The sequence below is a fragment of the Tursiops truncatus genome, chromosome 20 (assembly GCF_011762595.2).
Source record: "Tursiops truncatus isolate mTurTru1 chromosome 20, mTurTru1.mat.Y, whole genome shotgun sequence".
Lineage (NCBI taxonomy): Eukaryota > Metazoa > Chordata > Mammalia > Artiodactyla > Delphinidae > Tursiops > Tursiops truncatus.
In genome coordinates, this window is record NC_047053.1 from 2,025,107 (window position 1) to 2,050,435 (window position 25,329).

Below are 25,329 nucleotides of genomic sequence, written 5' to 3' on the forward strand. Positions count from 1 at the left end.
ACTCACCTCTGAAGAGCAGACTGACTTTTTTTTTTTTTCTGTTTGATATCTCAGGGAGCAATCAGCGAGAAACTAGTCAGCCTACATCTTTAAATCCTTATGGTTCAGAGAGGTTCAAAGGAAGTATTCAGGAACCAGTAGGATAGAAGTGATTTTGCAGGTTTTTGGGGGGAGTGGGTGGGGGGTGGAGGGGAGGGAGAGGCAGAGGGAGAGGCCGTCGGAAGCCCTGGAGAGCAGAGCCCGCCTGTTTCCTGAGCGAAGCGTCGTTCCAGTGCTCAGTGCCTGGCCCCTCGAGTGTGGTTTTCCTCCCGGCCGGCACCAAACCCCAAAATAGTGCGGCTGGCTTGCTGATTGAGGCCAGCCGCTCTGAGAAGCACGAGAAGCCAAAGGTTTTGCAGTAAGTACCCAGTTGGTTATTCTTTAAGATGGAGGTGGAAACTCTTAGAACAGCTGTATCTGTGGGAAGAGGTTCTTCTTTTGTGGCTGTAACGTCTCAAGTCCCGGTGACTCCTGCTGTGACTACAGCGTTATTAATATATCGTCCTGTGGTTTGTGGACTGGGCAAGTTCATGCTACGTGCATGTTTGGGGGCCTAAAAATGGATTTCAGACATTTTCTGACGGCTTGAAAACACTGTCTTTTCTCACTGCCTGTCACTTTTCTCGTCTTGCCAAGTAAGGGTAATTAATGCTAACTTTAGGTTAAACGTCTAAAGGTCTTTGGAAGAGAAATCCTCCCGGTGGGTACTAATTCCTAGCAGCGTGGAGATCTGTGTTTCACAACCGCGGTGAAGAGGACTGCTTCTGTGCGTTCTTCTCGCCAAGGGTGGAAGTCTGAACTCCCACGGGGGGAGCCGCCCACTTGCCTGGTTCTTCACCCCCAGGAGGTTCTAGGGCCTTCTCCCCTGGAAGACCAGCTCTGGGGAGCACGCCCACCCCTCCTTGCAGAGGGCCCGATAACGTGCCCGTGCTCAGTATCTGGGCCAAACATTGTGCTTGCAAGGCCTAGATGGCAGAGTTTCAAAGATATGACAAAGATAGAGGCTTTTCTAGGAAGTTACTCATTATATGGTTTCTGTTTAGACGGTCTTTTGCCCCACCCGCCGTGGCAAAGGGCTCCAGCTACTTTGAAAGGTCTCCACCACGCTGCTGGAAATTAAGTTTGGGTTTTATTTTCCCCTTTTTTTTCCATTGGGTCTAATCTCTTGGTAGAATCAAACCTTTAGCTCAGTTATGTAGAAAGTCCATTTTTTAAGTTGACTCGAGAAATGTGCTTTGCCCCCTCCCATTAGGATGCAAAGGTGGAGACACACATGTGCTCCTTGGACCTTGGGTCCATTCTCTGCAGCTGCGCCCCACAGACTATACATTTTTATGTGGCTCTGGCTAGAGTGGCCGTTTCACTTCCCTTCATCTCTCCTTTGCCAAGTGAGTTTACGTGGAAGTTGCAGTGTCGTCTCAGCAGAAGACACCCGCGAAAGTCGAGGGAGTGCAAAACAGACAAGACCACACCTTCATTTGGGAAAAGCCACTGCGTGGGAAGCATCTTTTTCTCGCGCTTCAATTTTATTTTTCAAGCATGTTAATATTTTTAAAAATGATAAACATACCACTTTTGTCTGCTTACTGCGTGGCAGACACAGCAGTTGAGCTCTCCCCGAGGATCATCTTCTCTGAGTCTCACTGTCGTCCCCTGAGGCGCCCACATGTGCGGTCTTCACTTTTGAGGTGGGGAAACTGAGGCACAGAAAGGTCTTGTAACTTGGCCAAGGGCAGACTGACTGGTGGGTGGGGGTGGTCTGGGATTGGAACGTAGGTCTTTCGAAACCCGGAGTAAGTTTAGAAATCAGAGGAAAAGAGTGACTCAATCCCATGCACTAAAACGACTTCAAATTTCTATATTTCTCTGGACCTGTACAATAAAATATTATAGCATACTTCTTTATATTATTAGTTCACAATTATTTTTAATGGCGTATAATGTTCTAGTAAGGGTTTGTTCTATAAATTAATTTACTATTCCCTGTTCTTGAAAAGGGGATTGATTTTTGTTTGTTTGTTCGCTGTGATAAAGGGCACTTCAGTGACTGTCTTGTCCGTATAATCTTTCCCAAGTTTTTGGATTATCTGTAAAATGGATTCTCAGAGGTGGGATTACTGGGTCAAAAGCGCGTGAATTTTTAAAAATTAATTAATTAACTTTTGGCTGCGTTGGGTCTTCGTTGCTGCGTGTGGGCTTTCTCTAGTTGCGGCGATTGGGGGCTAGTCTTCGTTGTGGTGTGCGGTCTTTTCACGCGGTGGCTTCTCTGGTTGTGGAGCACGGGCTCTAGGCGCCTGGGCTTCAGTAGTTGTAGCGTGCGGGCTCAGTAGTTGTGTCTCGTGGACTCTAGAGCACAGGCTCAGTAGTTGTGGCCCACAGGCTTAGTTGCTCTGCGGCATGTGGGATCTTCCCAGACCAGGGCTTGAACCCATGTCCCCTGCATTGGCAGGCGGATTCTTAACCACTGCGCCACCAGGGAAGCCCAAAGCGCATGAATTTTTAACAGTGCTTTGTATATGTTGCTAGATTGCTTTTCTACCAACACTGTGTGTGAGATGTCAGTTTAATTTTATCCATTCCAGTGACAGCACCATGAAAGAAAAAAAAAAGAACGCGTAAAAAGGAAGCACTTGTTGGTAATTTTGCATCTTTTTTAATATACTTACGATGAACTTTTTTTTCACGTTTGTTTACAAATTGTACCTTCTCTTTGCTCACTCATCTATTAGGATCTTAATGCGTTTTTCGTGGGGGTGGCTAATTCATAAAGTTTTTTTTTTAAGATTTATTTATTATTTAGTTTTGGCTGCGTTGGGTCTTAGTTGCAGCATGTGGGCTCTTCGTCGCGGTGCACGGGCTTCTCTCTAGTTGCGGTGTGCGGTTTTTCTCTTCTCCAGTTGAGGCGCGTGAGCTCAGTAGTTGTGTCACATGGGATTAGTTGCCCCGCGGCATGTGGGATCTCAGTTCCCTGACCGGGGATCAAACCCGCGTCCCCTGCATTGTAAGGCGGATTCTTTACCACTGGACCACCAGGGAAGTCCCCATAAAGGTTTTTAAAAGATTTACTCACAAAGTTTCATCAGTTATTTTCCCCAGACTATGTTTTACCTTTTTACAATGAATTTTTTAAAACCATACAGCCGTTTAACATTTTTGCATAGTCACATCTGTCCATTTTTAACTATTCTTACTTTAGAAATCTGTCTTTTTTTAAGGGATTTATTTCCTTCTAGTTTTTACTTTGGTGCATGATGTGAAAAGTGGACTTTGACTTAAACAAAATAGTGCTAGGCAGTTTTCCCATTGTCATTTATGAGTGATCTTTATGTTCGCTAATATTTTATAATTTTGTCAGTTTATATCCTCAGCTGTTCTATGATATGTGCTTTTTCTGGATTGTCTGTTTTATTTATAGGAGCTGACCGTGTCTGAGCTGTTATCACTCTGTGTTGATTTTGCTGTTTTAAGATGTGTGGAGAAAATGGGTTGTGTGGAGGGACGCTGAGTCAAAGGAAGAGTTGTTGGCAGCGAGGGCTCCGTCTCAGCCTCCCTGGCCTTAGTCTTCTCATCTGTAAAATGGGGATGGTTATAGTGTCCACGCCATGGGTTGTTGGGGTGGGGAAATAAAGTTAAACAAGGAAATACTGAAAAAGTATTTGAGGTACACAGATATGCATAGAGACATATATATATATGTATACATCTATTTTATATACATAAATATGCATTCTTTGTGTTTCTTTTTAATGTAATTTTTATTGGAGTATAGTTGGTTTATTACAATGTTGTGTTAGTTTCAGGTGTGCAGCAAAGTGAATCAGATATATATATAGATATAGATAAATCTATATAGATACATCTATATCTATCTGTATGTACAGATATATATCTCTCCACTCGTTTTTAGATTCTTTTCCCATATAGCTCATTACAGAGTATTGAGTAGAGTTCTCTGTGCTCTACAGTAGGTCCTTATTAGTTATCTGTTTTATATATAGTAGCGTGTATATTGTCAATCCCAATCTCCCAATTTATCCCTCATCCCCCCTTCTCCCCCCATAACCATATGTTTATTTTCTATGTCTGTGACTCCTTTTCTGTTTTGTAAATAAGTTCATTTGTACCATTTTTTGTTTTTGTAGATTCCACATATAAGCGATATCATATGATATTTGTCTTTCTCTGTCTGACTTACTTCACTCAGTATGACAATATCTAGGTCCATCCATGTTGCTTCAAATGACATTATTTCGTTCTTTGTTATGGCTAAGTAATATTCCATTGTATATATGCACCACATCTTCTTTATCCATTCCTCTGTTGGTGGAAATTTAGGTTGCTTCCGTGTCTTGGCTATTGTAAACAGTGCTGCAATGAACACTGGGGTGCATGTATCTTTTTGAATTATGGTTTTCTCTGGATATATGCCCAGGAGTGGGATTGCTGGATCATCTGGTCGTTCTATATTTAGTTTTTTTTTAAGGAACCTCCATAATGTTTTCCATAATGGTTGTACCAGTTTTCATTCCCACCAAGTGTAGGAGGGTTCCCTTGTATTTCTTATATAGAGTCAAATGTGTCATTCTTTCCCTTTATGACTTAAGACAACCCTTCATGTAATCTTGGGAGACAGAAAAAGATGACACACTTGACTCTATACACATTTAAAAACTTGGTACATTGAAAGACAGGCATGTGGCAGAGAGAACTATGTGTAGTGCCCATACCACAGAGAGCTGCTAACCATTATAAGAGAGGAGTTTCCACACATCTATTAGAAAAAGGCAAAGACACACAGGAAAAGTGGGCAAAGGCAACTTATAAATAGAAATGTATATTTATTTCCGTAAATGTATGAAGAAATATTGACAGCCAACAAAGATACCTCGGTAAGAATCAGGGAAATGCAAATTCAAATACTAATGAAATGTCACTTTCCCTGTAGCAGATAGGCAGCGTCAAAGAGAACATATGGAGATGGGCACTGGCAGTCACAACTAATAGGAACAAGAATTAGCAAACCTTTTTTTGTACGGCAATTTTACAAAACCTACCAAAACGTGTAATAGCCTTTAATGTCTTAGAAAATACTGTACATGTTTTCAAGTACGCACATCCAACATAATCATATTTACATTAAAAATGTTGTTATGTTAAGAAACCTGAGCTCTAGATTTTTATTTGTATGAATATAAAAGTTCATTTTTAAAAAGTTCTGGATACCAAATATCAGGCTGTTCACGGTGTTACTTCTGGAGAGGTAGGGAGAATTAGGGCAAGGCCTCTTTTACCTTTTTCTACATATACGTCCATGTTTGAGTTTTTCATGAGTCTGTATTTGTGTAAGATAAATACATAAATAGACACTTTTCCGGGCCCACGGGCCAGAAAATTTTAGGGAGCAGGATCCCAGCTGTAGAGGCTCAGGATTGGGAAAGTTCACAATTTTAGGAATTTTAGAGGCAACATTTGAGGCAGTGTTGAGAGGCAACATTTTATTCTTCCTTAACGTTTTTCTTTTTTTAAAAAATTTATTTATTTATTTATTTATGGCTGCGTTGGGTCTTCGTTTCTGTGCAAGGGCTTTCTCTAGTTGTGGCAAGCGGGAGCCACTCTCATCATGGTGTGCGGGCCTCTCACTATCGCGGCCTCTCGTTGCGGAGCACAGGCTCCAGACGCGCAGGCTCAGTAGTTGTGGCTCACGGACCTAGTTGCTCCATGGCATGTGGGATCTTCCCAGACCAGGGCTGCATTGGCAGGCAGATTCTCAACCACTACGCCACCAGGGAAGCCCTTTAACGGTTTTTTTTTGTTTGTTTTTTTTTTTTTTTTGCCGTACGCGGGCGTCTCACTGTTGTGGCCTCTCCCATTGCGGAGCAAAGGCTCCGGACGCGCAGGCTCAGCGGCCATGGCTCACGGGCCCAGCCGCTCTGCGGCATGTGGGATCTTCCCGGACCGGGGCACGAACCTGTGTCCCCTGCGTCGGCAGGCGGATCCTCAACCACTGCGCCACCAGGGAAGCCCTAATTTCCAGCTTTTTGTGGGTGTGGGGAGGTGGCAGTCAGATGAGGTTACAGGGAAGAAGTCACATCTGATCTGGGGCTTGAAGGATGGGTGAGATTTGAGTAAAGGGCAGTGAGGGTGAGAAAGGCAGCTCAGGCCGGGGAACAAGAAAAAAAGCAAGGATGTGGGCATCCCAGGCTGCTGGGGGCTAGGGAAGCCCAGGCTGGGGGGAGCAGAAGCGAGTTTGGGAAGGTGGGCTTGGACCAAGGAGAGATGGCATTCAGTCAGCCCACATGAGCTTGACCAATGCCTGCAGAGTGTGACCTCCGCCACAGTCGCCCCCAGGTCTCCTGGCTCTTCTTTACAGTCAGCCCCTCTGAGGTGTTTTCCAGCCACCAAGCAGTTAACTCAGTTCTGGTGCTGTCCACCTGGACAGAGTGTAAAGGCTTAGTCCCACAAGACTGTCCCCGCTTCACACGCTGATCGCAGGTCCGGGCTGACCCCCGTGCTTCGGACCCACCGGCTATAGATCAGAGGTTGCCAGGACCCCCTCCTCAGATTTGACTAATTTGCTACTCAGAGAAACATTTCCTTACGTTTGCCAGTTCATTATCAAGGGTATTATAAAGGCTACAGATGAACAGCTGGATGAAGGGGTATAGAGGGGGCGGTCCAGAAGGGTCCCGAGCACTTCCTTAGGAGCTCCTGTCCCTGTGGACCTGGTGTGTGTCACCCTCCTGGATGTGTGCGTGTCCACCAAGAGATGATGGAGCTTAATCTGCAAGCCCCTCTCCCTTCCCAGAGGCTGGGGGAAGGGGCTGAGATCCCAACCCTCTAATCACTTGGTCTTCCTGGTGACCAGCCCCATACCAGGAACCACAGGCAAAGGCCAGGTATATTTCATATACACAACTCCTCCTTCTACTCCCAGGCCATGGTAACTGCTGGTCTGTGCTCTGTCCCCAGGGTGTTGCCTTTTCCATCGCGTCATGTGAATAGAGTCCCGTAGCAGGAAGCCTTTTGAGGCTGACCTCTTCCCCTAAGCATAATTCATCCACTTTCTTGCATGTACCACTAACTCCTTCTTTTTCACTGATGAGGAGTGTTTCACTGCGTGGACACTCCAGTCTGTCTATCCACCCACCATGGAGACAGGTTGTGTCCAGTTTTTGCCGTTATGAACTGTCGATGCAAAAATTAATTGATCGTCAATCTAAGAAAGAAATGGACATTTTATACGAGCCAACCCAGGGATTATAACCCGGGAGACGGCCTGTCAGGTAACTCTGGGAACTGTTCCCAAGAGGTAAGGCGGGGAGGCTGTGATTTTGGCAAAGGGGGTACATACAGTGAAGCACTCATCTCAGTAGAAGGTTGCTGCTGGTCACCAGGAACAGACACCTTAATTAATGCTTTTTTTTTTTTTTTAAGTGCTTTTCTAAGTATGGGAAGATGCAAGAATCCAGGTTCATAAAAAATTTCTCCTGGAAATGTCTAACTGTCTGAGGGTTGGTTCTGCCAGGTTTCCCAGAACACAGAGTGCCTCATCTTGGTCTTTGCTCAGAATTCCTTTCAAGGTGTCCTGTGGGTCACTGACTGCACTGCAGTGGCTGATGACTTGGTTCTTGTGGAACTGGATGGTGGGCTACATTCTTTATGTTACAGGCCCCTCCCTTTTGGTCTTAATTTTGACAAAGGTTTGGGAGGCATTTAGTGACCAATTTGTCCCATGGTCCTAGGAATGCTCATTCCCAGGTCGGGTGAGGATTTTGTTGATGTGCCCCTTGATGTGCTGATACTGGACTAGGCCCTGTTAATAGTTGCCCAAAACCTCTGGACCCCCTGTCCTACAGTCTGTTATGGTCCAGGAAACGGTTCCCTCTGTGGCTTCCTCCCAATTCTAGAGTTACACTGTTACAATCACTGATCTTATAGAACTATGTATTTGGTCAGTCGTTTCAAGTCACCTAATCATCATTAATTTTACCTGAGACTCAGTCACACATTTGGTGACGTAAGAAACAATCCTTTTGTAAAATAGGCAGGATACAGGTAACATAGCTAGTAATGCTCATGTAAGGTCATAAGTATTTAAGCTAAGAACTTCCTTTAGGTATGGCCCAGCATCTCTCTAGGTCTTCTGACCAGTCTCTTCTGCACCAATCACTGTCTTTAAGGGAAATGATATATTGGCTTCCTATATAAAGTCCACCAAAGATGTCTGCATGCACCAGGCCAGTGGTGGTCATCGTGACCCCTTACAGGATTGAGAAAGGAATATTGTCTTCTCATGAGTTACATGGCTGGTACCAGAGGGAGAACATTTTTGTTTTTTGTTTTTTAATTTTATTTTTTTACTGAGGTGTAGTTGATTTACAGTGTTGTGTTAGTTTCAGGTGTATAGCAAAGTGATTCAGTTATATGTATACATGTATATCTATTCTTTTTCAGATTCTTTCCCCTTACAGGTTATTACAGAATATTGAGTATAGTTCTCTGTGCTATCCAGTAGGTCCTTGTCGCAGAAGGAGAAAAATTGATCTTTGTGGTTGAGCAGTTCTCTCTGCCATGGGGGAAGTCTGTTTGATGAAGATGCACAGTGGACACTGGAGGCGGGGGAGGAGACCAAAAGCAGAGAAAAAAGTTTCTGTTTAAATTTTTCTTGTCTTGCCTTAAAATAGGCATTTTATTTCATCAGAACCCAAGCCTGTGAATCAGGCTTCCCACTCAGACACAGTTTTCATTTCTCTTGGATAAATACTGAGGAGTGGGATTACTAGATTGTATGACAAGCGCATGTTTAATTTTGTAACGTTAAAAACAAGAGGCCCCAAATGGAGTCGCTGGTGCTGAGCCCCACGCCACCAAATTTCACTTAATTACAGTTTCAGCCTCTCCCAGAAATAGGATCTTTAACCAGGGAATCGGGAATCCCCTGATCAGCACCAGTGAGGTCACCTGCCGGGTGGACCCCTGCATCCCTTAAAGGGAAGTGACCTTGCAGTAACCAGCCTGCTTTTTGCCGAGTATAACTTCCTGTTCCCGCTCCTTCTGCCTGTAAAAGGCTTTCACTTTGTACAGTTCCTCGGAGCTCCTCTCTCTGTGCTAGATGGGATGCTGCTCTCTTTGTGAATCATTGAGTAAAGCCAATAAGATCTTTAAAATTTACTCAGTTAAATTTTGGGGTTTTTTTTAACAATAAGAAATGGCTACACTGATTTGCAAAGCAGCCGCACCAGTTTGCATTTCCATCAACAATGAATGGGAGTTCCAGTTGCTCCGTATCCTTGCCTGCACTTGTTTTTATTTTTTTAAGCTTCAAGCCATTCTAATTCGGCACGTAGTAATATCTCCCTGTGGTTTCAATTTGCATTTACTTAATGACTCATGCCCCTGAGCATCTTCTCATGTGTTTATTTGCCGTCCAGTTATCTTCTTTGGTGAAGTGTTTAAATCTTTGACCATTTTTTATGGAGTTGTGTGTTTTGTCATTGTTGAGTTTTGTGAGTTTTGCTGAGTTTCCTCCTAAATGCAGGAATCAGGTCCTTCATCAGTTTTGTGTTTTGCGGATGCTTCCCTTCCAGCTGGCTTTTCATTTTCTTGACAATGTCTTCTGAAGAGCAGAAGTTTTCAATTTTGATGAAGTCCAATTTATCAGTTTTTAAAAAAATTTTATTTATGGATCACGCTTTTGGTGTTGATTCTAAGAAATCGTTGCCTGACTGAAGGTCACCAAGATTTTCTCCTGTCTTCTTCTAGCAGCTTTCTAATTTTATTGAGGTTTTCAGCCTGTCTTTACACAACACTGATTATGGCCCAGACAGTGGGCGGAGAGCTGTGAAACCACAGAGGAATGAGATGGTCCTTTGCTCCAGGATCCTGGGGACCGAGAAGCCGGGGTGGGAGATGAGTCAGCAGGGTGTCAGTCTGGTTGGGGTGCTGTGGACACTCCTTGTGGTGGGGGAGCAGGACAGGACGGTAGGGGTTAGGTTGAAAGTAGGAGTGGGGGTGGGGAGCCATTGTCCTGGGTGTGGAGTGGCAGTGGGGAGGCCCGGAGGCTGGTGGCAGGATAGCTGCCCATCCTTTGTGGCGCTGGGATCTGAGTGCAGGGCGCCTGGCAGGCGTGGGCAGAGCGCACGGTGGGCCTCATCCCAGAACAAAGAGAAGGTGGGGGCAGCCTGGTGACGTGGCTCATGCCGGGTCCCCTGAGGGACAGGGGACTATCTTTCTTCCGTATCACAAAGGGCCCATCCTTAGGGGACGGCCACAGTGCTGTGGCGTCATTGTCTCAGGCTCCTACCCTGGGGGTGGACCAGAGAGCCGCTGCTGTCCTGCTGTTCCTTGTATATTCGCTCCCAAGACCCCTGAGAGGCACCCATGATGACAAGGTCGTCCCAGGAGCAGCCTGTACATGATCCCTCATATTTGAGGCAATCCTCAAAGTGTGGTGTGCTGGGGAAAGGTAGGGCGTGCTCCAGGTGCTGAATACGTTAACCCTGCAAAGGACAGCAGTTGCTTTCATGAGCCAGCTGGCACTACAGGAAAATAGCTGAAGCCTGTGGCTTAGAAAAGAATATTTCAGGAATGTGAAAACAAAAAAGAAATCAGCACGTCCAGTGATGTAACTTAAGCCGGTAACAATAAGGAAATCCAGAGCAATGGCAGAGTCCTACAGCCCTGCTGGAGGGACGGACTCTGCCCCTTACCCAGAGGGGGTGTCTGCCACGCCTGGGGTGGCCAGTGCCGCCGTGCGGGCCTGAGTCAGGCCCCTGCACGCTCTGTGCCTGTAGAAGGTCCAGGAAAGTTCTCTTTCCCCCTCGTTTCCTCCCGTGGTCCAGGAGCCAACACCGACCGCTAACAGGGTCAGCGGCTGTGCGGTCCCTCCCTTTGTCCCTCCCCTGCCCCGCTGTCCTGTCCCTGCACTCGAGGTGCTGCAGACCCAGCTCCTGGGGCCACAGCTGGGAGCCTGGCCCGCCCGCTGCCGCTCCTCCGCCACTGCCAAGAGCCAGGGCTTCCATACGCCCCCAAAGACACGATGAAAGGGCCCTTCATCTTCCCGGCCGAGTCCCTGCCTCCCTCCCTGGGACCCCAGGATGAGAGTTCTCCCGGGAGGTTCTTCAGTGCCTTGGACAGACAGACAGGCAGACAGATGGACGGGCTGCCAGGGGCCACCCTGGCCGGCCTCCCGACACTCCTGGGCCACAGCACGCAGCGTGGCTGATCTCCAGCTGAGACCCTGCCGCTCTGAATCCTTCAAGCTCCCATGACTCGGGGCTGCCTTTTCAGAATAATGTCATCGTTATAGAAAACCCACAGCCGCCAACGGGGTCCTTTGTGAGTCTGTCAGGGACCACAGGCCTCTGAAGGTACCGATCAGAGGAGAAGTCCGCCCTTTCTGAGTAAGAAGCAAGAAGGCAACCAGAGTCCGTCTTGGTTTCTTCCCTATACAAGTTCTTCATTTTGTCGAGTCAAGATTTACTTTGCTTATTCAGTTGCTTGTTCCCAAACTCCTAAATTAGGAGCTTGGGATTAACATATACACTCTATATAAAATAGATAACCAAAAAGGTCCTACTGTATAGAACAGGGAACTATATTCAATATCTTGTAATAACCTATAAGGGAAAAGAATCTGAAAAAGAATATATATATGTATATATAACTGAATCACTTTGCTGTACACCTGAAACTAACACAACACTGTACCTCAGCTATACCCCAATAGAAAAAAAATCCTAAAACAAATGGGTTGTTCCCACTGCCACACCGACACACAGACAGACACACACAGATGCACACACACACACACAGACACACAGAGGCACAGACATAGACAGTGCACACACAGGTATACATACATACAGACAGACACACACAAGGTCAGAAACATGGCCAGAGGCCCATGTGGCTAACGTATAGTGAGCCCAGGGGGGCGGTGGATGTGGGGTGGGGCCCCATCTCTCCGCCCGTGGACATAGGGCCCCTGTTTGCATCTGTGCCCTGTAGCGCTGGGGGAGGGACTTGCGTGCCCCCCATCTCTGTAGGGCAAGTGCATTGAAGTGAGTGGTGGAGGGCATAGGGTTTTGCTGGGGGTACTGGGGTTGGGGGCGGCATGCCCTGCAGTGTTTGCATTGTTTTCTAGAGGAAATAGAACAGAATGACTCAGAAGTGGCCGCCTGTTTCCTTGGAAGCTGTGCCACTGACATCATAGGGCCTTGCCCCTTGTCCCACCTGACTGAGGGGCCCCTGGTAGGAACAAAGAAACAGAAAAGGCTGCATAAAAGGTACTTAGACTTGACACTTTAACTTATTGGGTCCCTAAACCTGTGGTTGCCATTGGCTACCACTTAACAGAGCATCGAACATAAATGCATGTATTGTGATATTTTGGTTAAGGTGTCTGAAATCTTAGAGCATAAAATTGTAAACTATTGGGCTTCCCTGGTGGCGCAGTGGTTGAGAGTCCGCCTGCCGATGCAGGGGACACGGGTTCGTGCCCCAGTCCGGGAGGATCCCACATGCCGTGGAGCAGTTGGGCCCGTGAGCCATGGCCGCTGAGCCTGCGTGTCCAGAGCCTGTGCTCCGCAATGGGGGAGACCACAGCAGTGAGAGGCCCGCATACCGCAAAAAAAAAAAAAAAAATTTGTAAACTATTATTGACTGTTACGGTGAAACTGGGATGTCTAGCACAAATTGAAAAAGCTGTCCTTCGGGAATAAACTCACGAATGGAGATGAATCAGTAGATGATTTCAGACGTTTGGTGTTGAATAACTTTGGGAACTATTTCTCCAGCATGTTATAAGTTAATGAGATGAATTTCATAAGGCTAATGCGTATACAGCAACATGAACCCTGTTTTCAAGGTAATAATGCTGGAAGGTTCTATATCAATATCCATGGGGTTCTCATCCTGAAAGCAATCTGGGGACTGCTTATTTGGTAATTGTTTAGAGGCATTTATAAGTCTTACAGGAGAAGAACTGTCATTGCTTTACGGCTCCATTTTTTTTTTTTTTTTTTTTTTTACGGCTCCATTTTGTGTTCTCTGATTAATTCAGCAAATACTTTGTGAATCTGGGTGCCTGGCTAGAGAGGGAAGGGCAGGGAGACACTTGCACACATGTCTTCAGTGACAGGCAGGATCTAAACATTCATTAGCTGATGTTGGTTAAGCACCTGCTCGGTGCATCCGGGAACACTGTGACGAACCGGAAGGTAAAGTGCCCTGGGAGCTGCAGGGGGTGGGCGGAGGCTGAGGACCCACGATGGATGGTCAGTACAGCCAGAGCCTGGCTGGGGTGATAGAAGCTCTGAAGGAATGACGGGAGGGCTGTGCGGTGAGCTCCTCCGGAGACTGGAAGGGAAAGACCTTTTGGAGGAAGGACCGCCACCCCCACCCCCACCCCCCCGGGCCGTGTGAAGAGCTGGAGGGGGGCCTTCCAGTTCAACGGCCCTCCTTGGGAACCAGCTGGGCAGGTCCGAGGGGCTGGAGTAGCTCCCACAGCACACAGGGGAGGGTCTCAGAATGCAGACGGGCAGCCCCACGATGGCCTAGGACTTTGGGGTTGTGACAGAGATCTTGGATTTGCACTCTAAATATAGTGAGAAGCTACAGCGAGTTTCTCCGTAGGGAGGGACATGATCTGACTTGTGGTTTGTTTTTTTTTTTAATAATTTTTAAAATTTAAATCGTGGTTAAAAACACACACATACCATAAAATGTACCATGTTACCCAATTTTATGATTTTTGTTTTTTTGGTTTTTTTTTTTTGCGGTACGCGGGCCTCTCACTGCTGTGGCCTCTCCCATTGTGGAGCACAGGCTCCGGACGCGCAGGCTCAGCGGCCATGGCTCACGAGCCCAGCCGCTCCGGGACCGGGGCACGAACCCGCGTCCCCCGCATCGGCAGGCGGACTCCCAACCACTGCGCCATCAGGGAAGCCCCATGATTTGTGTTTTTAAAGAGCCCTCCAGCTGTTGAGTGGCATTAACTGTTGTGGGCAAGATGGGCAAGAGCAGAGCTGGGGATCCGGGGGTGCTGCGGCATCAGGAGGGGGGCGGGACGAGGAGGGGGCAGGGAAATGCGGGGGGAGTCTTGGGCGGGTGAGTATCAGAAAGTTGTTGGCAGAGCCTCGCAGGAGGGGCTGGAACATTCCTGGGGGAGGTCTCTGAGGAGGGTCCCGGGGCCGTGGGTGCCCCAGACGAGAACGGTGGGGAGGTCTGGGTCTGGCTGCACCGCACGGCAGAGCTCAGCTGGACAGTCCCTTGATCTGGAGCAAGGTTGAGCACAGGCCCCGGCTTGGGAAGCGAGCAAATTCCTGGGGCCTCACTGGGCGCTGACTGTGAAGCATGGTGACATCTCTGCCTCTGGCCCCGAGCCTGGCACGGAGACGCTGTGAGAAGCGTCAGCCTGAAGATGAGCACCGACCGAGGGTCTGAGCGGGAGCGGCGGCCTCAGCTGAGCGCTGGAGCCGGGCAGGAGGACTGCGGAACAGGGGTGGCTCCGGGACGGAGGAGCCGGAGCTGTGCTCAGTCCATCCGGAGAAGAAGGAGGGCTTGCGGGCTTGGTGCCGGAGCCTGAGCTCCCCCGGCAGCCGTGGCTGTGAGAAGCGGCCGCGGGCCGCGGGGAGGCCACGATGCTCTGAGGTTTTGAGTCTGGGAGGCCGGGAGGAAGCCCTCAAGGATAACAGAAACGGGAAGTCGGGAGAAGCTTTGGAGTTAGGACTGTCTCCGCGCTGTGCTCGGGCAGGCGGCCCCTGGGAAGGCGACAGGCCAGCAGCGTGGCGGGTCGGTGGACAGACGAGGGTAGGAGCCGCGAGGAGGCCCTCCTGGGCTGGGGGGGGGGCTTCCGGAGGGAGACCCCTGAGCTCACTCTGGAAGGCGGGTGGGAGATGGCCAGACCTTCCACGTTGCCACCACCTTGTGGATGCCGCATCAGTGGTGGCCGTTCCACCCCTGCACCCCCATCTTCTCCCTGAGCCCGTGGGTAGCCCTGGAGGTTCGGGGAGGGGAGAATGCCCTTGAGGCCTTTCTCTCCCCAGCTGCTCCCGCCGCCCCCGCCCCCAGTGCTACAGAGCTGTTTGGGTTAGCTGCATTTCTCTACCTAGGCCTCAGCTTCTGCTCTTGGTCTAGCTCTCTCCGGGTCCCAGCGGCTTCCTCCCCGACCCCGTGGGCCGGTGGTGATAACATCCTAGCCTAGCCCCTTGTAAACGGGTCCTTTTGGAGCTCTCCCAGTTTCCCAGCTGATGTCCCAGACAGTGGCAGGGGCATCATGTGACTGAGCAAACATTCTGACCCAAGATGCTTTTGCCGAAATGGAGATGAAAGTCTGCGGTTCTCTCCTACACTATAGCTTTTGTTTTGTTTTGTCTTTCTTATCACATTTAAAAAAATTGTGGTCAAATACACATAGTATAAACTTTACTGTCTTAACCATTTTTAAGCGTTTAGTTCCGTGGCATTAAGTACATTCACCACCATCCGTCCCCAGAACTGTGTTTATCTTACAAAACTGAAACTCTGTCCCCATTAAACACTAACTCCTGTTCCTCACTCCCCCAGCCCCTGGCCCCCACCATTTTACTTTCTGTTCCTGTGAATTTGACTCCTGTAAGTACTTCATATAAGTGTAATCATATAAGTGTGTTTGTCTTTTTCTGCCTGGCTTATTTCACTTAGCATGAGGTGTTCAAGATTCATCCATGCTGTAGAATGTATCAGAATTTCCTTCCTTTTTAAGACTGAGTAATATTCCACTGGATGTATAGACCACATGTTGTGTATCCACTCATCCATCAGTGGACACTTGGGTTGCTTCCACCTTTTTTGGCTGTTGTGAATAATGCTGCCCTGAACATGGGTGTGCAAATACCTCATTGAGACCCTGCTTTCAATTCTTTTGGGAATGTGCCCAGAAGTGGAATCACTGGATCATACGGTAAAATCTATCTTTTTTTAATTTTAATTTTTTTTTTTTTTGCGGTACGCGGGCCTCTCACTGTTGTGGCCTCTCCCATTGCGGAGCACAGGCTCCGGACGCGCAGGCTCAGCAGCCATGGCTCATGGGCCCAGCCGCTCCGCGGCATGTGGGATCTTCCCAGACCGGGGCGTGAACCCGTGTCCCCTGCATCGGCAGGCACACTCTCAACCACTGCGCCACCAGGGAAGCCCTATTTTTTATTTTTTGAGGAACTGCCATACTGTTCTCCATAGCAGCTGCACCATGTTACATTCCCAGCAACAGTTCACAAGAGTTCCAGATTTCTCCACATCCTCGCCAACATTTGTTTCTTTCTGGTTTGGTTTGGTTTGGTAGTACCCATCCTAATGGGTATGAAGTGGTATCTCATTGTGATTTTGACTTGCATTTCCCTAATGATTGGTGATGTTGAGCATCTTTTTATGTACTTATTGGCCATGCATATATCTTCTTTGGAGAAATGTCTATTCTAGCCCTTTGTCCATCTTTAAATCAGGTTTGTTTTTGTTGTTGAGTTGCAGGAGTTCTTTATATATTCTGGATATTAGCCCTGTCTCAGTCTGCCTGGGCTGTCATAACAAAATACCATAGACGGAGTGATTTAAACAACAGAAATTGATTTCTTACCATAATGGAGGCTGGGAAGTCCAAGAGCAAGGTATGTATGGCTGATTTGGTGCTTGGTGAGGGCTCTTTTTCTGGCTTGCAGACGGCCGCCTTCTCACTGTGTCCTCCCATGGCTTCTCATCAGTGTGTGTGCACAGGAGAAAGATCTCTCTCTCCCCCTCTTCTAATAAAGCCACCAATCCTATTGGATTAGGACCCGCCCTTATCACTTCATTTAACCTTACTTTACCTCCTAAAAGCCCTAGCTCCAAATGCAATCACACTGAGAATTAGGGCTTCAACATGTAAATGTGGTGGGACAGGGGACACAATTCAGTCCACAGCAAACCCATTTGCCAATATTTTCTTCCATTCTGTGAGTTGCCATTTTACGCTGTTGATTGTGTTCTTTGATGCACAGAAGTGTTTAATTTTGACATATCCCAATCTGTCTAGTTTTTCTTGTTGCCTGTGCTTTTGGTGTCATATTTAAGAATTCATTGCCAAATCCAATGTCATAAAGCTTTTCCCCTGTGTTTTCCTCTAAGAGTTTGACAGTTTGGGCTCTTATATTTAGGTCTTTCATCCATTTTGAGTTCCTTTTTGTATATGGTGTAAGGTAAGGGTTCAACTTCATTCTTTTGGTGTGGATATCCAGTTTTCTCAGCACCATTTGCTGAAAAGACTGTCCTTCCCTATTGAATGGTCTTGGCACTAGACTATAGTTTGTATTCTTAGTTACTCTTTCAACAGACCTTTTCAAACTATTCCTATAGGAAGAGCTCTTGGAAGTATTTTATTTCCATCTCCTTTCTACTGCCTTGGCTCATTCTTTTAATTCTTTGATGTGAAGCCATGTTATAAGTAAGGAAATAACTACTGATAGGGGCCACCAGCTCTGTGGGATGCCGGCTTCTTGGTTCAGCTTTGGAGACAGAAGGATGTCCTGGGGCAGCGATTCTCAGGGTTTGGTCTCAATATAGCTCCCAGATTACAGCCTCTCTTTGGGGTCTGCATTTCATATTTAGAGACCAGCTCCTCCTGTTTCTTATTCCAGATTAAGCTCTATTTGTTACGGTCTCCACCTCGTGGCAGTGTGTCGTAGTTTCTGCAAGTCCCTATTCCACTTCCAGAGTTTGTTTTTGGCTTGAGATGGTATGGCTAGTGCTGTGCAAATGTTCTCTTCTGTTTAGTTTTTGTCTTATCCCTTCTTGGTTCTCGTTTTCTTTCAATAACTTCTCCTGATAGGATCAGTGAAGTTTTGTTTGCCATTTTCCTTCTGATGCTGTGTGGAAACCTGTTCTTTTCTATTTATTTACCAGGAGGGAATCTAAGGCTAACGGGATGATTTTTCATGTCGAGACTAACAGGAAATAATAAGCTTTGAAGAGTTTCCTGTGGCCTCCAGCCGAAGTCTGGGATTCCCTCAGCTGCTCCCAAACTAGATTTTCAGCGTAAACATTCCAATGTTAGCATAAACGAACCAGGTGCCTAAGAATCAGCGCCCGAGGAGCCTCCCTCTTCCTCTGGAACTGAGTTTCTCGACCTCGACTCTTGACCTTTTAGCCTGGATCCTTCTTTGCTGTGGGGCTGCCCTTTGGGTACTGGGATGTCCAGAAGCATCCCTGGCTCTACCCTAGCACCTCCCCCCGCCCCAAGTTGTGACAACCCAAAGCAGCTGCGCACATTGCCAAATGTTCCCCCCGGGGGCAGAATCAGCCACCCACCCTGCTGAAGAGGTCAAGAGCAAACTGGGCATGTGTTCTAGAAAGCTCTAGCTAGATATTTTCGGCCTGCTGTTCACTTGCCTTCTATTTCCTGCCGAGTCCCCTGGTAGTTGAGCTATGCGAACATTCTTAGTTTGTTCCTTCTCAGACTTGAATGCCTCAGTTCTCGGCTTCCTGGGGCTTATTGTATTTGGAGTGCAAACCTCAATGCCCTCTCCCACTCCCGGACACTCCTTATTTTTTTCAAAATTTATTTTTGGCCAAGCCGCGCGGCATGCAGGGTCTTAGTTCCCCGACCAGAGATTGAACCCTCGCCCCCTGCAGTGGAAGCGCAGAGTCTTAACCACTGGACTGCCAGGGAAGTCCCTGGACGCTCCCTGTTATTTGTGATGGTCCAGAATGGTTTCCCAGTCGCCTTTCCGTTTTCTTGCCTTAAAAGCGTAACCAATCTGAGGGCCGAGACAACCCCTCCAGCCCAGGTTCTGAAGGCGGTGATGAAGCAGCCCAGCAGCATGTTGGAGGGGCTCTGACCCTCCCCGGTGCCCAGACACTCACCGTATTCCTAACTGTGTTCCCTCTTCCCTCTCTCTCTTCTATCTTTTCTACTTAACTCCATACAATTAATGAGTTCTGGTTTAAAGAGAAGTCTTGCACGATTCTGGCGAGGAAAGGAGCTTGATAATTAAATAAAATGAGCAATTTAAGGAAAACACCCCTCGAAGACCCTCTCCCCACCCCTGTGGGAGTGAATTCCTAAATTTAACTGTACTGTGGACCCTCGAATAACACGGGTTTGAACTGCGTGGGTCTACTTACAAGTGGGTGTTTTGCAACAGTGGATGCAACCGTCTTTGAGATGTTTAGGAGGATGTTAAGAAATCAGGGAATCAGTAATAGAAACTTCTTTTCCCATGATCTTATCCTTGGCCAGAACCCGTCTATTTCTTTTCCGTTACTTGTTCACATCCCTAAGAAAAGTATCGTTCACCCAGCGTTCACGCCCATGTTTCTCTTTCAGCAGCGGGGGCCAGTTCTAGTGACTGTAAGGTGTCTGCTCTCGGTGTTCATCTTCCTCCGTACTTTCCCTCTTTGACGTTTCCAAATGAAAACAGGTCGCTCTGTGTGTAAAGAGAGCTCTTTCCTTAGGTGGCCCCGGCCAGTGCACATTGATCCCATCCATCCACTGCTGGGTGTTGCTGAGTTCTTAAAGCAGAGCGGCCCTCAGCTGAACACGGCGAACGGTTGTGGGGGGCATCTGGTGTTTGCTGAGTGTCTTCCGGGTGCCGTGTCCTCCTTCATCTTCAGTTTTGCGGTGCAGGCACCAGTAACTCCATTTATCGGGTGACGATGTTGAGAATCATAGTCTTCGGCAAGCATGCCCCAGCTCACGCAGTGAACAGTGGAGCTGGATTTTGACCAGGAACACTGGATCCGGAAGCCCGTGTGCTTTCCCGTGGGAGAAAGATTATCCAGGGAGGCCGTACCCAACCCTGGTGTGTAAGAGCCCATTAAAACTGGGTTTGAATCCTGGCTGTATCATAAACTCTGTGGTCTGGGCACGTTGCTTAACCTCCCTGAACGGAGGTGACCCTTACCTCGTAGGATTACAGGGAGGGTTTGACACCAGGCCCGGGGTGAGGGGCGAGAGAAGGGTCGGAGAGGAGACGGGGGGAAGCGGATTGGGTGAAAGGCTGCAGAAACTAGGAGTGGGCCTGAGGGCACCTGCCCCCTGCCAGCAGGAGGCCTTCTTGGGAGTGGACAGAGGGCAGGGCTGGAGCAGGCTGATTTGGAGATTTGGAGAACACTAGGAAGACACCAGTCCTGCTGGATGGGGGTTGGGCGATGCTTAACAAGGTCCTGGACGTGGAGCGTGGGGAGAAGGGTGCAAAGCTGGCCTTCAGCCTGGCTGGAGCGGTGTCCCCACCCTCTGCTCTCATCCTTTCGTCGTCCGTCCCTGGAGAGCTGCTTTGATCTGGTAGAGCCCACTACCCCCCCGGCATCCCACCCCCTGGCACGCTCCCTACCATTAGGGCTCTCTTCCTGGTTCAAGAGGGGACATTACTTACTTCATTGCTCTGTATTTTGAATTCTGGAAGAAGATGGAATTTGAAGAGCCTGGCTGATGCACGAATACAAAATAGAAGCCTCCGTCTGGGGAGATAACGGGAAAGACGCATGAAGGGAGACAAGGAAGAAGAGCCTGGCAGCGAGGAGGGCCCGCGGCAGGAAGGCCCTCTGTGTACACTTGTCTGGGAGTAATTTGATGGGTTCAAGGTTCTAGGAGAATAAAGAAAGGTGTGATGATGCAAATGAAGTAAACCTGAGAATTCTGCCTCAGAGCAAGTAACCAGGCAGCCTTTGAAAAGTGGCTGCATGAAAAAAAAAAAGTGGCTGCATGTTTTTCAGGTGATTGTCTAGAAGGTTGTCAGAGATTAAGAGTTTAGATCTGGAGTTTTCACTAGGATGCCTTTCTCCTCCTCTCCTCTCCCCTCCCCTCCCCTCTCCCCTCCCCTTTCCTTTTCCTTCTCTCCTTCCTTTTTTCTTTCCTTCCTTTGTTTATTTCTGTTATTGTTATTACTTTTTTTTTTTTTTTTTTGCCAAGGACTTAGGGCAACATTGGGGATATTTTCTATCATCTTTCTTCTGCTTTTCCTCTTCACATTCTTTCTTCCTTCTGGGGAATAAACAAGAGGCATTTCATTTCAGGGGTGACCTGGGCAGATTTTGGAAAGCATAGATGCATTGCAGAATCACCTATGTTTTCATCAAGTAAGCCCTGCAATAATCATCTCTAAGTAGTTGCAATCATCACGTAAAAGGGCGTCTTCATGAAACGTATTTTATTTCTCGTCTCCATGAGTCACACTGACATGTTACTGGTTGTTCCTGCAGTCCTGGATAAAATTCATCAGTAATTCTCTCCAAGAATCACTCAGGCTATGTTCATTCATTTTACGTTTGTATTCATTTAATAAAATTAGTTGCTCTATAGGTCTTAACCTAGGAATTCTTTCATTGTTGCTGTGGAAACCATAATTAAAAATTGTGGGCCGAGAAAGAAAAATAGCTGGCGCTGAACATCATAAAATACACGAGAAGTGGCTTTTTAAATATAGAATTTTTAAAAATCATGATACCTGGAACCAAGCTGAGACTATTGAACTAATCATATAACTGAAATCGTGAATAATTTTTCTCAAAAACACTTTAGAAAACAAATCGCTGTCTTAAAAATATTATTTTCACAGGACTTCCCTGGTGGTCCAGTGGTAAAGAATCTGCCTTGCAATGCAGGGGATGGGGGTTCGATCCCTGGTCAGGGAACTAAGATTTCCCCAGGCTGCGGGGCAGCTAAGCCCGCACACTGCAACTACTGAGCTCGCGCGCCGCAAACTACAGAGCCCGCGTGCCACAACTAGAGAGAGAAAACCCCTGCACCCCAACCAGAGAGAAGCCCGTGCGCTGCAACGAAAGATCCCGCATGCTCCAACTAAGGCCCAACACAGCCAAAAATAAATAAATCTTTTAAAAAATATTATTTTCACCTGTAGCCACATTGGCACAACTGCCAGGATAGCAGTGCTGCAGAATGAGCCCCAGGTCTTGGACCCCTGCCCCCAGCTAATCCCTTTAAGTAGGAGCAGGAACTGGATGGCCCTGGCTGGGACGCTGTGGGTTGAAATGGTGTCCCTGGGAAAGGAGATAAGAATGGGAGGAGGACCCCACTGTGCCAGGCTGGGGGCAGTGGGCAGCCTTTTCTTTTTCTCAGCGGGACGGACAGGGTGTCCTGGGATGCGGTGATGGGAGAGGAGGCCCAGGGCCGCTGAGCACCAGCTATGATCCTGGGGAGCAGTTATTTAGCCCCGGGTCCTGTGAGTGCGGCCACTGGCATTAGCTGTCACCTAGTGGTGTGTTTTTTGTTTGTTTGTTTTTTAAAATTTTTATTGGAGTATAGTTGTTTGACAGTGTTGTGTTAGTTTCTGCTGTACAGCAAAGTGAATCAGCTATACCTATACATATAGCCCCTCTTTTTTGAATTTCCTTACTAGTGGTGTTTTTTTTTGTTTGTTTTTGTTTTGCGGTATGCGGGCCTCTCACTGTTGTGGCCTCTCTCGTCGCGGAGCACAGGCTCCGGACGCGCAGGCCCAGCGGCCACAGCCCATGGGCCCAGCCGCCCCGCGGCACGCGGGATCCTCCCGGACCGGGGCACGAATCCGCGTCCCCCGCATCGGCAGGCGGACTCCCAACCACTGCGCCACCAGGGAAGCCCCCTAGTGGTGTTTTTTAAAGTGCTTTTTTTCAGTTTGTTTCTTGTCTGCGGTTTTGGTCTTCTGTCTCACATCCCTGGTCATGAGAGTCCACGGGGACAGCAGAGTCAGGGTCCCATTGTGCTACTGAGAACGAAATGGGCTCAGAGAGGTTAAGAGACGGCCGGCCCACCTCCTCAGCATTGATCGAAGGACTCAGGCTGTCTTGCTTGCCTTGGGACGTGGATTCACACTCCCCCACCCCCCAGGTCGTTAACCGCATCCTGCTCCTTTGCATAAATTGTCTTTCATAGAATGTTTTAGTTAGGGTGGGTAACTCTGTCCTATGATGTCAGGTCTGCCCAATTAAAAGCTGCCCTATTAATTTTTAAAAATTTATTTCACAGATTTATTGAGGGCTCCCTATTAATTTTTGATACCATTTTTGTCCAAAAGAAGAAAAAACCTGTGCTTCTGTGAAATCTGTTTTTCAAGTAATTCATTTATGTCTACTTGGAAGTTACGTTAAGTTGCTCAATTATCAACCCTAAAACGGCAAGGCTTATGGACATAACGTGTCTTGACTCAAGCTGACCCGTTTTATGTGGGGATATATATATATATATATATATATATATACATATGCAGTAAGACTGTGCTAGGTGCCCCTGACCAAGGAGAAGCCATCATTTTGCCAAAGAGTAATGTCAGAGCATCAGTAATATTGCACTTAAAAATTTTTTCATTTAGTTTTGGCTGCGTTGGGTCTTCGTTGCCGCGCACGGGCTTTCTCTAGTTGCGGTGAGCAGGGGCTACTCTTCATCGCGGTGCGCGGGCTTCTCACTGCAGTGGCTTCTCTTGTTGCGGAGCACGGGCTCTAGGCGCGCAGGCTTCAGTAGTTGTGACTCACGGGCTGTAGAGCGCAGGCTCAGTAGCTGTGGTGCACAGGCTTAGTTGCTCCATGGCATGTGGGATCTTCCCGGACCGGGGCTCGAACCCATGTACCCTGCATTGGCAGGCGGATTCTTAACCACCGTGTCACCAGGGAAGCCCGCACATGTGTTATTAATAGTTTCATGAAAGCTGCAGTGAAGCCAGAGGAAGAAACCTGCTGCAAAGGTACCTTCTCAGTAGTAAGATGCTCTATGTGCAGCCCCATCCCGAAGGCTCGTTCTCCATGACCACGGTGGTGCCCGTGGTGCGTGGGGATGGATCTCTGTGATATGTCTCAGCAGGGGGTTCAAGTGTGGACACACGCTTTTTCTCTTCTGCTCTTGTACAGAAGGACCCACTGGGACAGACATGAGGAGTGCAGCCAAGCCCTGGAGTCCAGTCACCAGAGTGGGAGGCCGTGGGGTGGACCGCGTGCGACCCCTCCCCGCCCCCCCTCCCGGCATGAAGAGCTCCAAGTCGTCCACCTCGCTGGCATTTGAGTCCCGACTCAGCAAGGTATGGATGGGACACACAGGGCAGGGCTGCTGGGCGCCCCGTGACAGTGAGCAAGGCCCCAGGAGCCCCGGCATTGCTTGACCTAAAGGCGCAGAGCAAAGGGGATGCAGTCGGAGTGCCCTGGGGTGGGGAGGGGAAGCGTGCAGCTTAACAGGGTGCCTGGGATCCCCTGCCCCGGACCATGTGGGCTCTCCAGCCAGAGTTTACCCCAGCGCCCGCTAGACGGGCTCAGCGTCACCAGGATGCTGACAGTCCAGGTGTCAACTCCCCACCTGCCTGCAGCTGGGCTCCCTCCTCTCCGTGTTCCTTTCTCCTGACCCGGGCAGCCCCTGGGGGCTCCACTGCTGGCTCCTTCTCACCCCCCAGGGGTTCCTAATATCAGGTGGGCTGGGGCGCCTCCTTCCTCACCCTGAGATGAAACTCAGAGACCGTGTCACCTACCTACACACACACTTTGGAGAAGTCAGTGTAGTATCCTAACTATAAAAGCCAAACAAAGGGAACATCGCTTACAGGTAAGTAAACCGCATTTCTACCCACGTCTGCCTGCATGTGACTCCGCTGAAGGACCCCCATGCTCCTTGGAGCCCTGTGGGCATGGCAGCTCTGGGCAGACGGATTCAGGGTTGTCGTGCTGATGTCTCAGGTACCAGGAAGGCTGTGGGGGAGACGCGTGACATGTTGGTTTGAATGCTGAGCGCTCTTCGTAAAGTTCTGAACCCAAGTGCAGCCTCCCCTCGTTACTCTTAGAAAGTTGAGTGTATCTTAAAGTTGTGCAAGAAATACACTGTTTTTACATGTAAAACAAAGGGATGCTGTTGGCTCGGATAACAATAAGAAGATGCTCCACCGCTGAGTGTCTGTGGAATCCGTGAGGCATGTGGGATGCAGGGCAATTCTTTGTGCAAGATTGTCACGTTCACGATCTCCATCCTCCTGTCCCTTAGGTGTCAGTAGCACCGCCAATTGCAGTGGCAAGTAAAGATGCCCCCACAGGTTTCCAACACACTCCATGAGGGACGGCACCGTCCCTGGTGAGGACACTTGTTCTAGATGACAGCTTCTGCTCTCATGAATTTTAACACCATGTGTGGATGACCCACAAATGTACATCTCCAACCAGCACTCCTCCAACTGCCTTTGTGACACCACCTCTTGGATGTCTACAAGGCACCTTGAAGGTGACCTATTCAAAACTGAATCTGTTCTTCCTCCTCTCCATCTCTCCTGCCCCCCAAACCTGCCGCCCCTGCCCCTGCTGACTCTTCCCATTTGA

At 48.4% G+C, this 25,329-nt stretch overlaps 1 protein-coding gene across 7 annotated transcripts in view; it reads left to right on the forward strand.

Moving 5' to 3' along the window:
* Positions 1-25,329, forward strand: part of SPECC1 (sperm antigen with calponin homology and coiled-coil domains 1) — a 267,975-nt gene that overhangs the window by 40,080 nt on the left and 202,566 nt on the right. For all 7 annotated transcript variants that reach the window (XM_073797313.1, XM_073797315.1, XM_073797314.1 and 4 more), the window contains exon 3: positions 23,887-24,053. In XM_073797313.1, the coding sequence (XP_073653414.1) occupies positions 23,907-24,053 (147 nt within the window). In that variant the 5' untranslated portion in view covers positions 23,887-23,906. The remainder of the gene's footprint in view (positions 1-23,886; positions 24,054-25,329) is intronic.